This window comes from Haliotis rufescens, unplaced genomic scaffold, assembly GCF_023055435.1.
Source record: "Haliotis rufescens isolate VD_foot unplaced genomic scaffold, xgHalRufe1.0.p SCAF_2, whole genome shotgun sequence".
NCBI lineage: Eukaryota > Metazoa > Mollusca > Gastropoda > Lepetellida > Haliotidae > Haliotis > Haliotis rufescens.
In genome coordinates, this window is record NW_025963890.1 from 41,941,461 (window position 1) to 41,955,681 (window position 14,221).

At 41.8% G+C, this 14,221-nt stretch overlaps 1 protein-coding gene across 4 annotated transcripts in view; it reads right to left on the minus strand.

Moving 5' to 3' along the window:
• Nucleotides 1-8,353: 8,353 nt before the first annotated feature.
• LOC124149416 (receptor-type tyrosine-protein phosphatase kappa-like) overlaps nt 8,354-14,221 on the minus strand; it is an 83,321-nt gene continuing 77,453 nt past the window's right edge. For 2 of the 4 annotated variants that reach the window (XM_048399996.1, XM_048399997.1), the window contains exons 22-24: nt 13,163-13,314; nt 11,696-11,831; nt 8,354-10,726 (exon numbers count right to left, since the gene is read on the minus strand). In XM_048399996.1, coding sequence (XP_048255953.1) covers nt 10,670-10,726; nt 11,696-11,831; nt 13,163-13,314 — 345 coding nt within the window. In that variant the 3' untranslated portion in view covers nt 8,354-10,669. The remainder of the gene's footprint in view (nt 10,727-11,695; nt 11,832-13,162; nt 13,315-14,221) is intronic. The other 2 variants (XR_007222270.1, XR_007222268.1) reach the window with 2 other exon arrangements.

Sequence of the window (14,221 nt, forward strand, 5' to 3'; positions counted from 1 at the left end):
GGCTAAATCTGGGAGGAAAGCCCGAAGTGATGCAGGTCTCGGACGTTTACCACTTTGGTGAAACCCACAAGCACGGGTATGGTGCTGACAAACCTAGAAACATAATTGAGGAGAACCAGGATTCGAACCTGTTGTGTATGTATTATGTTATTTGTCCGACCCGCACATTGGAGGAACATCAAATCTTCAATACATAACAAAACCGTAGTTGGCTCAATCACTGTTTAATGTAGAACTGGCACTGCCTCACACAGCTGCCTAGGTTACAACAACATAATGACGTCACACCTAAAGTGACGTCACTGCACGTGCGCATTGGCGCACTTACAATGTAAACATACCTAACATGCACAACATTTCTCCCCCTTAAAAGAAATTACTTTCTACTTCTCTAACCAATACATTTACAATATTCAGAACACAGTACTATGAGCTATTTTCTAAAGTTATAATTTAACAATGTTACAACTTTCAACCACAAATGATAAACTCATATATATATGATATCTGCTACACATTGCTGAATACTTTATTCAATGACTTAATTGTCAAAACTGTCAGTTTCTACATTGTGTTCTCACAGGGTTAGTCTATCGGGAGGTTTTCTCACTCTTTCTGAACGTCTCACGGTTTGTTTTGCTGGTACATTTGCAATTGTCACCTCACTGTCTTCACACTGGTGTTCATCACATTGCTGTGATGCACTAGGTATTACGATAGGGTCGCCTTTGTTGACCCTGATACTTTCTACAGTCCCTGCACTACAGTCACTTTGAACAATCATGTTCTCGTTACCATGGTTACTAGTTGCATCTCTACACCTTAATTGATCAATATGACGCTTGACAGTTCTATTGCCAATGTCAACATCAGAATGTCTTTCACCACATTTTGTCATCACCTTGCCAGCAGTCCATTTGTCTTCTTTGTTGTACTCACGCACCCACACCTTATCATTGTCATTTAGCTGTCTTGTGTTGCCAGGTTGACACAATGAAGAAGACTGTTTTGTAGCAACAACATCAGCATGATTAGGCTTGATTAAGTCAAGTCTACATCTTAGTTCTCTTCCAAGAAAAGGTTTTGCTGGAGTTTCTTGAGTTGTGCAATGGGGACTAGAACGATAGGCTAGCAGAAACCTATCAATCTTCTTCTGTAATGTTGCATCATCCCCTCTAGTTGATTTCATAGCTTGTTTGAAGGATTGAACAGCTCTCTCAGCAAGTCCGTTTGTAGCAGGATGATATGGAGCAGATAAGATGTGTTTTACACCATTACTTCTCTTGCAGTGGTAATCCATATTTTGCGAACAAACCTCTCATCACTTTCACTGTCGCATCAGCAGTAGTTGAATTCATAACAATCACCTCTAACCATTTGGAATGAGAATCTACAACAATGAGGTACATGTGACCCATGAAAGGACCAGCAAAGTCCAAATGAATGCGACACCATGGTTTTGATGGCCATGACCAATGATGAACAGGAGCTTTTGTTGGATCATTTTGAAGATTCTGGCATGTAATACACATTCTTGCAGTACTTTCAATATCAGCATCTACTCCAGGCCACCACACATAACTTCTAGCAACTGATTTCATTTTCACCATTCCAAAATGACTACCATGTAACTCATTTAGAACACCGTTTCTGAGTTTAGAAGGAATCACTACTCTCATTCCACATACAATGCATAGGTTTCTGTCGTGTGCAAGGGATGCAACTCTGCACAGCAAATCGTGGCGCCTTTGACGACTGGGCCACCCGTGCCCCAAAGGTGATGAAGCAAGACTGGTCAGCTACTATATCAGTGCAATAATCTTGCATGCAATGTTAAACCCCATTTCACCTCACCTCACCACATCACAAGAATAGGATAGCTCCAATCAAGTTTCAATCCAATCCAAGAATAAATGCATTCCTTTAGGTCCAGGGGTCCGTTCCACAAAGCGAACGTAACGCTACGACTGTCATAAGTCAATATTAAAGTATGGGAGTTACGATCACCTTAGAGCTAAGATCGCTTTGTGAAACGGATCATCAAATCTCGCCCACACACAGTTAAACAATCTTCAGAGTTACTTTAAAGACGACAAACCCAGATTCACTGTTATTTTCTTTATTCATTACCTGAAGCATGAATATGCAATATGCAGTCCTCAAACAAAAGGCGGTACAGGCCAGCAGTAGACAGTTCCCCCACATGGTGCTATGTAAAACAGTACACGTTAACATTGACGGACATTACAAACTTCCAAACATCTGCCGTTTCATTTTAATCAATATATTCAGAGCCCAGCTTCCATGATAATTTTACAGAAAACAATTCCACTGCATACTTGCCATACCGTATTTGACGTAATAAGGGCCCCGCTCTAGGAAGCACCAACGGCGATATTTGCTAATATATTGGCTAGTGAACAATCCCAATTAGCGCCCTTCCGATTGATCAATGTACACAAGACCTATTTATTCGTGTATACTACGCACTCGTGTGTTATATGCACCCTTAATTACGGGCAATTAAATTCTGGAAATATATATCTGTTGTACCGGTATATAAACAGTTCAGGCCGTCAGCATAAACCATGAAATTTACGATCTTTCACCATATGTATATTCTAATGAGAGTCCTGTTTCTAATTTTGAAAGCGCACTTGGCGCTTATTACGTCAAATACGGTATTACCATTTCAACTCTCTTGACCATGCCCCATGTGCATGGCAAGCTGCCTCCCAAAGTTTCTTCTTATCAACCATCTGACATGCTGAGCACCGAAGACTGATTCAACGCAAAGTTTAAGGCGACATTTTTTTATTTCTTGGTTAACGGACATGGCACTCATTCAAAGTCCAAATGTTGGAAAAAAAACCCATAAAAATTCCTCCTTTTTCTATTACCACCGATCTTTACTTTTAAAAATGCATAAAAAGTTCAAACAATAAAAAATGTCGAGTGTAAAGCAAAAGGAAGTCACTCTGATATTACTCGTTGGGATCCTTCTCTAAAACCATCAAAGCTGGTCAACGCAAAGCACAATGGTGACCAGTCTAATTGTTGCCAAAATGGCAGCATCTTTCATGCATTTCACCATGACATGAATATTATATTGTCATTTGTGCACAAGCTGTGTGTCAGGGATTTAATAAAATGTGTAGTAATAATAATAAAAATTGTCTTTTACTTTTGTTACTCCAGGATATATTTTTTTATACCTACCTAACTTTTTAGGACAAAAATCAAGTAAAAAAATCCGAGGGTTTTTTCTTCTCCTTTTTTTCTAATTTGCCTACCTCACTTTTGAAATGAGTTTGAAATCCATAAACCCGGAAATAAAAAAAATGCCGCCTAAAGATAATTCTAAGATATTCTCAAAGTGGGGAAATAAGATAGGGCTGATGAAAACATTTGATTTCATACAAACAATTTCATGAGCGTGCAGGGCAGAAAACACATTGAATAGTGTCAATCATTTCATGGTAACTAAACAAGATGCAATCGCACAAATATTTCATAAATGTTGGACATAATGTAAGTTCCACTGTATCACTGATTAACCAAAGCTGAATCAGAGTGACAATGTTGGCATGGCAACAGGATCACATGTATGAGAAATACACAAGGACTACTTACGGATCCACAGGAACTGCACACACAGTTTGATAAATCTCACTATATGTCATCCCTGTTGTCATGAGTACTGCCCCTTCTCCCAATTTTCAAAATCCTGACTTTGCAGCTTGACTCATGACAGGCAATCTCATTAAAATCAGATCTTAGTTCTTGCTACTGCTAAACAAAGATCTGAGGACTACCTATTACTTCCCATTCCCTTGTGTGAACTTTGCTGACTGACTGAGTATGGTTTTACGCCGCTTTTAGCAATATTCCAGCAATATCACGGCGGGGGACACCAGAAATGGGCTTCACACATTGTACCCATGTCAGGAATCGAACCCGGGTCTTCAGCGTGACGAGCGAACGCTTTAACCACTAGGCTACCCGACTGCCCCTATGGAACTTTGACCGACCTTGCACGAACTTTGACCGACCAATGGAATGGCTGACAAGAAGTCGACATAAGCCAATCAGAAGGCAGCTTTCTCGTACTTTACGGCACTAGTTTTAAATTGGCGACTACACTTCGAAACATATTTTGACAAATTCTCGATTAAAAATTTGAAAACTGATCAAAAGAGCATTCTGGAATGGGTAACAAAGATGGCCTAGATTGTATGGATTCAGCCGTTAAGCCCTTAACTATCGTTTGGAATACTCATTCTCAATTTTTCGAGGTTGCATGATGAGAAAACACATTCTGGATCTGGTAAGCGACGCTCTGATTGGTCGGATGAAAGGTAATTCTGATGTGACCCCTGATTGGATGACCTCAGATCTTTGATTAGCGGTAGTGACATCTAAGATCGGATTTGAATGAGACTGCATGACGGGTGACTGAAGAACCAGATTGTCATTATTTGAGTCGCCATAATTAATACTGTACCAGAGCATTTTAAAGCAAATTAACTACAATTTCATCGTCCACGATTCATTTCGCAGTACCGTTTTCCTGTGAGCAAGTTGAGCTCTGAACAATGCAAGAGATTCACCTATCCGCGGACCTATATGACTGAGATTTATCCTGGATGCCAACCACACGAGAGATACAAAGTTAACATCCTGCCTTTAAGTGTAGGACAAACAACTACACTGATATGCATGTACTTGCGAAAGACAGCGAGCGCTGGGATAAATGAGAATTGTGAATACTGACTAGTACTTAAATGCATTGTAATATTTTTGTTCATTTTTTTGAAAAAAGAACTACAAAACTTTTTGCCATATACTCTGTTCTCAACATTGACTCCATATCCCTGTGTGGCCAGGACATTGCCTCCGAAACCTTCTATCAACAAGAGCATCTTATCTGCATAATAATAATCATAATAATAATAATAATAATAAGCCTCCAATCAAACTACACCCATGATGATGGATGGGAGTTATTTGAAACCACTGTTCCTGTTCCTGGCTCAGCACAAAGAATGTTCTTGATCCCCCGATAATAAACAATATCAAATTGTAAACATGATTAACAAATAATGTACATATTTTAAGCTCTGTAAGCGACTATTCTAGGAAATTATTTACATAGCAGAAAATTGGAGTTAATGGAAAAATAAGTTAGAGTATAAAAACATTAACTGCGATCGCTAGCAAGAAGCTTTAATGAATAATAAACTTGTCTGTCTGATATCAGAGGACAATGCTTCAAAATAAAATTAAATGAGAAACTTGTCTGAAAGAAAAAAGCAATATATTTTGGGTGCTGTAAAGAACAAATATATTGAAGGATCTTTTATGATATAAAAGTACAGAATTCATTTCAAGAAAACGTGAAAAATATGAATTTTCGGAATCCATTTCAACAAAGGTTTTGATAATTGTCGGCTTGATTCCTAACTTGGAAATCTGAAAGTTTTGTCGCACAGCAAAAGGTGTATGCAAAAACTAGCATACATAAATGTACAATGTAAAGTTCTTAGCACGGTTGGATCTACCTATGACTGGCTTCAACTACATACTAAAATATATATACACATGTTCACTAAGCCCATCGACGCCACTAGACAAAATGTCAAACAGTAGTCACTAGAACTTGGGTCAGATTGGCACACACCATTTCAAGGTTCACTACGAAGGAAAACCTAAACTATAGGTACGTCAGACATGAAAATGGATCATTTCCAAAGCTACAGATCAGATCTGTCCACGATGGCCAGAAACCTCCAATAAATGACAAACACAGCGTACATAGTTTTACTTATATCAAGCAGATCTTCAATTCTGTTTCAAATAAGGTTATCAAGTCTGTATTATCAACATTCAATGTCCTCATTCTAACGAGAGAGAATATTTCCCCATTTTTAACTGACACTATGGAATTTCAGTTACAGAACGTAAATGCGCCGTCATCATATTCTTATTAAATTTCTATGGCTATGTGAGCATTTGATTGTAACAGAGTCCAGGTAACGATCGGTACTGCATGACTGTATTCAGGCTAAACATAGGTTGGAATTTGTTCAATGACACTGCAGGCACAAATTATCGAATAACATAAACATATGCCTAAAAATGTTAACCATTTAAATGTTAATCACAGGGGTAGATTTAACTGCTGGCTTGTTGGCCTGCGGCCAATTTAAATTATGAAAGGCTTGCTGAAACATAAAGTGGATGACCCGTCTGGCAAGTCAAAATTTCACCCCATCTCTGTGTCCGTTTAATTTTTATTAATTGGACACTACTTGTGAATTGTGTATTTTTATGAGAAAATATTAGACTGACACAACCGACGGACATTTTGTAATGTTCTGTACAACAATATCGTCTTTATTTGCTTATAAAATTGGAAAATGAAGGAAAATGGAAGCCAAGATTTAATCTCAGAGTGCAGGAAATGACATTTTAGATGTGAGGGGCTCTATAATTTACTCAGTAAATTGAATTCCGTCGTGGTCTCAAACATTTAATTCTGGGCCAGTTAGTTTGGAGAATGCCAGTAACTTTTAAAAGGAGCAAGCCCTGCTGGCTACATGGACATTTTTTTTGTTAAATCTACTACTGCAATCACATTTTGTACAAATCTAGAACAGATTATTATTATTAGAGGGATGTATGAAGACACAGCAACCTGTTCTTTCCAAGTGTGTCAGAACCTAACAGCACCAGATCGATACCTTCACAGGGAGACTTGCCACAATGGAAGCCAACCTTCAGACATAATCCATTTCTATGTATGTAACTTCAGCATTGCACAGGATTCACAACCTTGGACAGAAATAATCTAGGAAATCACAACCTCACAACACAGGTCCCCATCCACAATAGTGCTCGACTAACATACATAGCAGGGTACTAGCTATTCAGCAGATTGCATTAGATCTGGAAAATGTAACACACCCAATGATGTATTGACCTAATGATCAATGCTGTGTCATTACTAAGCTAGTGTATTACATACAGCTAGCGTGTAGAGTGCTCGCTGATCTCACACTGGTGTTTGTTCTCAATGGTCAACAAGAACCTTTCGTTTCACAGCAAACCAAACATATATTAGAAGGGGTTTATTTGTTCACACAATGACTGCAGATGTGCCATCGTCAGTACTTCGCGGTTTGTACCCACTACGTAACCCAATCACATGATAATACAAGAGGCCATTTGGTCGTCGGTATGTTTAGCCAGTGAATCTGGCCACTGCTGGTTCCAGTGAGAAGGAACCAGCAGTGTTCTGACCAATGAGTGTTCAGATTATATTGGCAACATTTGATGGCAATAGTTCATGGCAAGATAATAATAATAGACTTTTTATATTGTGCATATTTCACTCCACTGAGGGGCATGTTCAAAGCGCTATTATTACCCCGGTCACTGGATCAATGTGCATTGAAGTATCATTCTCAGCTCCCTGGGGAGTATACAACCCAAGCTGCCTGTTAGGCGTTAGAAGGTTAACAGCCACATTGCCATCTCATCCTACCGGGTACCCACTCACTTGCCCAAGGAGACGCCACGTGTTACACATGCTTCAGTGTGGGGCAGGATCAAGGGCCCCAGAAACTCTCAGGAGCCAAAATGCCGAAACGTGACCGATGTTGCTTAACTTCACCTGCTTGGTGACCTGTGCCCCTGTGCACAGGATCACAGGCCAAGGCCTTGCAGATTCTACTGTATCAGGCAATGGTAGGGTTCGGACAAAGTTCTGCATGAAGACAAGCTCATTTGACTTCAGTGGCTTCATTTCATCACCAGACTTAAAACAGACACACATCTTAAATGCACTGTACAGTGGCCTTATTCAGGTGATGGGAGAAAGCAGTGTATAGAAACCTGTGAGGTACCGACGATGCAGTTGTACTAATGAAAGACGAAAATGTGACAGTAATGGCATGAAGAATGATACAGGTCTCGTCTCCAATCACTCATCACAGAATACATGAAATAACACAGACAACCTCGCCAGGAAGCCCATTGTGCGGACTGGCACACAGAACGGCACAAAATGATCTTACAAAAAATAACTTGAACCCTTGCAGCTAAATGTTTTAGTAAATCATAAGATTGTAAAACCTCATAGAAAAAATAATCTCATAGAATAATTTCTTAATTTCTGATATACTGAATGAAATTGGTTTCTTCCAAGTAATATACTTCGCAATAAATATTCATCTTCCCGAGGCAAGGGAGTTTACTGACTATAAAAATCCAGTTCCACCCTTGCCAAAATTGGCTGGAATTCCTGGGCTCGATAGTCGCACCACCTGTGGCTATTATGAGTTATGTCCCTTCCATGCCTCTCCTATGGACCAATCAGATTCCACCTCTCATATCACTTGCATTTGGTTCAAACAAAATGACGACGCCCAATCTAGACGATCTGATCGATAATCAAGATCTATATTGTGATAAAACATCTTACATCCCTAAGTGCATCACATCATGCGAGCACCCTGATTAAAAACATATAAAGATTTAGAAAATATCTGTTGACAACAAGTTGGTGGTGCACATGCTTTGCAAATCCTGCAATTGACCAGAATCTGCATGACAATTTATGAACCAAATTTCGATTTTCGTTGCCAATTTTGATTGGACTATGCATAGACTCATTAGTCCAGCCAAAATGTAACTCCATAATACCAGCCTAGTTCGGCAAGGGTGGAAACTGGACTTTTAAAGTCAGTTAACTCTCTTGCCTCGGAAGATGTAAATGCTTGTCTGTGTCCCTACTGCATAAATCAATAGTATTGTGTGCGGGAACATATGTATCTGATGCATCTATACATACCCTTTCGCAATGGAAAATACGGTAATAGCTTTCTGCATACAAGGATATTATGAACTTAATTCAGTGACTCACCTGGTGCTGGTGAAGTGAATTACTCAGACACACCCTCATGCGCCCTCTACTGGTGGATGCGGACAGCTTCATATATACCGTAAATAGTGAGATAAATACACTCTGCTGATCTAGTGTTACGTTTTGATTACCAATATTTGAAAAACTGGCTATGATACCATGAGTTGTGTGTATGTACATATGACAATAATGGATACGTATGAGTTGATGGATGTATGAACAGGTTGTTAGATGATGTATTGATGACAATTCCATTGCATAGGGATGCCAACATTGAATCTATCCACCATCGCCTATAGCCCCGGATTCCATCAGTAGGAACTTATGACCGGACCCCTTCACTAGAACCGTGTCCCAGGACCCCATCAGTAGGACCTTAAGACTGGATCCAATCAGTAGGACCTTAAGCCTGGATCCAGTCAGTAAGGACTGTGTCCCAGGACCCTTTCAGTAGGACCTTAAGACTGGATCCAATCAGTAGGACCTTAACCCTGGATCCAATCAGTAGGACCGTGTCCCAGGACCCCTTCAGTAGGACTGTGTCCCAGGACCCCATCAGTAGGACCGTGTCCCAGGTCCCCATCAGTAGGACCTTAAGCCTGAATCCAGTCAGTAGGACTGTGTCCCAGGACCCCATCAGTAGGACCGTGTCCCAGGACCCCATCAGTAGGACCTGAAGCCTGGATCCAATCAGTAGGACTGTGTACCAGGACCCCATCAGTAGGACCGTGTCCCAGGACCCCATCAGTAGGACCTGAAGCCTGGATCCATCAGTAGGACTGTATCCCAGGACCCCATCAGTAGGACCGTGTCCCAGGACCCCATCAGTAGGACCTGAAGCCTGGATCCAATCAGTAGGACTGTGTCCCAGGACCCCATCAGTAGGACCGTGTCCCAGGACCCCATCAGTAGGACTGTATCCCAGGACCCCATCAGTAGGACCATGTCCCAGAACCCCATCAGTAGGTCCGTGTCCCAGAACCCCATCAGTAGGACCTCATGCCTGGACCCATCCAGTAGGACCTTATCCCAGGACCCCATCAGTAGGACCTTAAGCCTGGCTCTAATCAGTAGGACTGTATCCCAGAATAACAGGATCTAGACTCCCAGGATCCACTCTAACAGGGTCCACAGTCACAGGGTTGCAGACTAGAAGGGTTCCACTGTATGTCAGACCATGTATTGTATCGCAACCTCAGTATGATCATACAAAATGTGTTATATAGCCCCAGCTGACGGCAGCCCCAGACACACATGTAATACTTCGACCAGTTAATAAATTGTATGACACATTATGAGCAGTGAATGCATAATCTGGGAAACATACTACCTGTTGTCTCTGAACACACTATTCTTCAAACATCTGCAAATTAACTTTGGACAAATAAACAAATTTGACATGAGTAAATTACGTAACAACCTTTCAGAAGATGCAAATGAATTCAACAATCGTTAAAAGTCAACATAATTAAAAATATCTTAACTCTCTTAGTTGATATCGGAAAACGCAATCCATAAACAACTTGTTAAAATATCCTAGTGGTGTACAACATATATAGAAATCTGAGCAAAAGTAATATATCCATTACATAACACTGACTAAAGCTTTCATGGTTTGTAAAATTGAAAATGACAATTTGTGATACTAAAACATCACAAGCATTTGCTTTGAGCTATGGAATGCTGGGATGGTGGTCTTTGTAACCGTGGAATGTTGCTATGGTTGATCAACGGTTGCTATGGCTACTCTTGGCTGTCAAGATATTCCATGATGAGCTGGTAGCAGAACTGGTATTGTTCCTGTGAAAGAAGCAATGAAACTCAGCAACATGCTGTTTGTATAAGCAACAATGTAACTATAATAAAAAAATGTCTCTTCCTGTTGCATTTGTTTTTTTGTTTTGTTTGTTGTTTAACGCCGCACTCAGCAAAATTCCAGCTATATGACAGCAGTCTGTAAAAAATCGCGTCTGGACCAGACAATCCAGTGATTGACATCATGGGCATCGATCCAGGCTATTGGGATACGATGACATGCATCAACCAAGTCAGCCAGCCTGACCACCCGATTTCGTTAGTCGCCTTTTACGGCAAGCATGGGTTTCTGAAGACCATTCCACCCCCGATCTTCACGGGTCCACTAGCACTGTGGCTTGTAAATACGTTTTGACTAGCCACCTCACTGTGTGGCTGAAAGCATGAGAAACAAGCCCACCAATGCTGTAGGATGTCACATTAATAGCCCGGAGTCAGGCCTGGCTACCTGATCCAATTTAGTTTCCAATAATGACCAACAAAGGGGTGTTCGGGACCCATTTCTGTCCTGTGACATGAATGGTTGGTTTCACAGCACATATGACAATGGTATGGCAATAGTATGGCAATATTATGGCAAAAGTACAGCACTATCACACCCAGGGACACTAAGAATGTGATTCGCACACTGTACCTAAAGTGGGGAATTGAAACCATGTTCTAAATGTGAAAGGTAAGCACTTCAACCACCAGGCTTCCTCAACAACTCTGTCTTGTCAAAATATCCAACCATTTTCTTTTCACTATTTATTAATGTTATCCCATGATTATGAGAGGGAGGTTTCGGTAATATTACAACAACATGATGGGTGCCTCAAGACTCCACCAATGTGGATCTTTTGTGTTGATGGTCGACATATCGACCAATCATAATCAGAACGACATGGTTCTAAATGCTGTTGCCTCCTCGCAGTGACGGAGACAAAGCAGTCTCTGTCTGCAATGCCGACTTACATAGTTCTCAATGAACTGTGGTCTGTTGATGCGGATCTGTTTGACGGTCTGGTAGACGTCCAACTCCTGGTCTAGACTCAGTCTCTCCAGCACCAGACTTATGGCAGCAAACATCCCGCTCTTGCTGGCACCATTCCTGGACAATCAAAAACAAATTGTTTGCTTGTATCTTATGCAATATTCTCGCCCTATCAGGGAGTCCTGTTATAGGGCTGAGACAGTTTACACAGGTACTAGGGTCGGGTGGGTACTGAGTAGAACCAAGGTACCCACAGGGCTATCTGGACCCGTGGTTAGTCATGTGATATATTGTTTAATGATAAAAATTATCTAAAACTCTGTGGTAACACTACAAGTCACTAATGTTCACATTTCTTTCTGACTATGCTGGGGCATGGGTGACCCAGTCGTCTGAGGCGCCGCGATTCGCTGTGTAGAGTTGCATCCCTGGGGCACGCCAGAAACCTATGATTCTGGGTTTGAATCTTGGTTCGCCCAGATTATCTTTCTACCATGCCCGTGCCCGTGCCCGTGCCCGTGCCCGTGCCCGTGCCCGTGTGTTTCACCGAAGTGCATCACTTTGGGCTTTCTTCCCACATTAAGTTCAGTCAACTTCAGTGTATGCATGACCAGATCGTTTAATGCATATACTGCATACATTTTGCCAGGGCTCCGATAAAACTATTCCCAACCAGACATTTTGTACCTATCTCTTGAGACCTCTAGCAGGGTACCCGGGTGGGGTAGGGTAATAGCAGGGTGGTACCCGGGTGGGGTCGGGGAATAGCGGGGTGGTACCCCGGTCGGGTCGGGTAATAGCGGGATGGTACCCCGGTGGGGTCGGGTAATAGCGGGTTGGTACCCGGGTGGGGTCTGGTAATAGCAGGGTGGTACCCGGGTGGGGTCGGGTAATAGTGGGGTTGTACCCCGGTCGGGTCGGGTAATAGCGGGGTGGTACCCCGGTGGGGTCGGGTAATAGCGGGGAGGCAGGCAGGGCCAAGTTGTCAATTTGGTAATATATCCAGGGCCCACTTGGACAAAGTGTTCAAAGCACTAAGATGATCGTAACACCCATACTTTAACATAGGCTTACGATAGTCTTAGCGCTAAGATAGCTTTGTGCAAGTGGGCCCTGAACACTAACATCAAACCAACAATCCTCTCAAATCATCGAAAACCATATAGTGGGCCAAAATCTTATCATCTAATAGACGTTTGCACAACAAATAACTAGTGAAAGGAGAACACCAATGATCTACATGAGTGAGTGAGTGTTTGGTTTGACACCACTTTGTAAAGATTTCTGTAAGATGATGGCGAGTCACTTTGACGTGGGAGGTCTAAGATGTTTACCACTTTGCTGAAACCCATGAGGACTGGCATGGTTCTGACCAGGAAACATTACCATGGTGAACTGTGATTTGGAGCCATGATCATGGGTTTGCGCAGTGACAGGTGCTTACTCACATGCAGTGTATTGTGACTGGGCCCTTGCCGTTCTGCTTGAGCCAGTCTGTGGTGAGTTTGTGCAGCCTGAGTAGAGCTGTCCGTGAGTTGGGCACTGTCTGGTAGTCCGGCCATGATTTGAACATGAACTGTTTCACTGCTCTCTCCTCACCCTGCAGCAGAACATGACGGTGAAACAATACAGCATGATGGTCAGAGAACAGTATGATGGTCAGAGAACAGCATGATGGTCAGGGAACAGTATGATGGTCAGGGAACAGTATGGTGGTCAGGGAACAGTATGATGGTCAGAGAACAGTATGGTGGTCAGGGAACAGTATGATGGTCAGAGAACAGTATGATGGTCAGAGAACAGCATGATGGTCAGGGAACAGTATGATGGTCAGAGAACAGCATGATGGTCAGAGAACAGTATGATGGTCAGGGAACAGTATGGTGGTCAGGGAACAGTATGATGGTCAGAGAACAGTATGGTGGTCAGGGAACAGTATGATGGTCAGAGAACAGTATGATGGTCAGAGAACAGTATGATTCAGAACATGAATGGTGACACAACATGAATTGTGACAGAACATGAATGGTGACACAACATGAATGGTGACAGAACATGAACTGTGACAGAACATGAACTGTGACAGAACATGAAAGGTGACACAACATGAATGGTGACACAACATGAACTGTGACAGAACATGAATGGTGACACAACATGAACTGTGACAGAACATGAACTGTGACAGAACATGAATGGTGACAGAACATGAATGGTGACAGAGCATGAATGGTGACACAACATAAATGGTGACAGAACATGAAAGGTGACACAACATGAACTGTGACAGAACATGAATGGTGACACAACATGAACTGTGACAGAGCATGAACTGTGACACAACATGAACTGTGACAGAACATGAATGGTGACACAACATGAATAGTGACACAACATGAAAGGTGACACAACATGAATGGTGACACAACATGAAAGGTGACACAACATGAATGGTGACACAACATGAACTGTGACAGAACATGAATGGTGACAGAACATGAATGGTG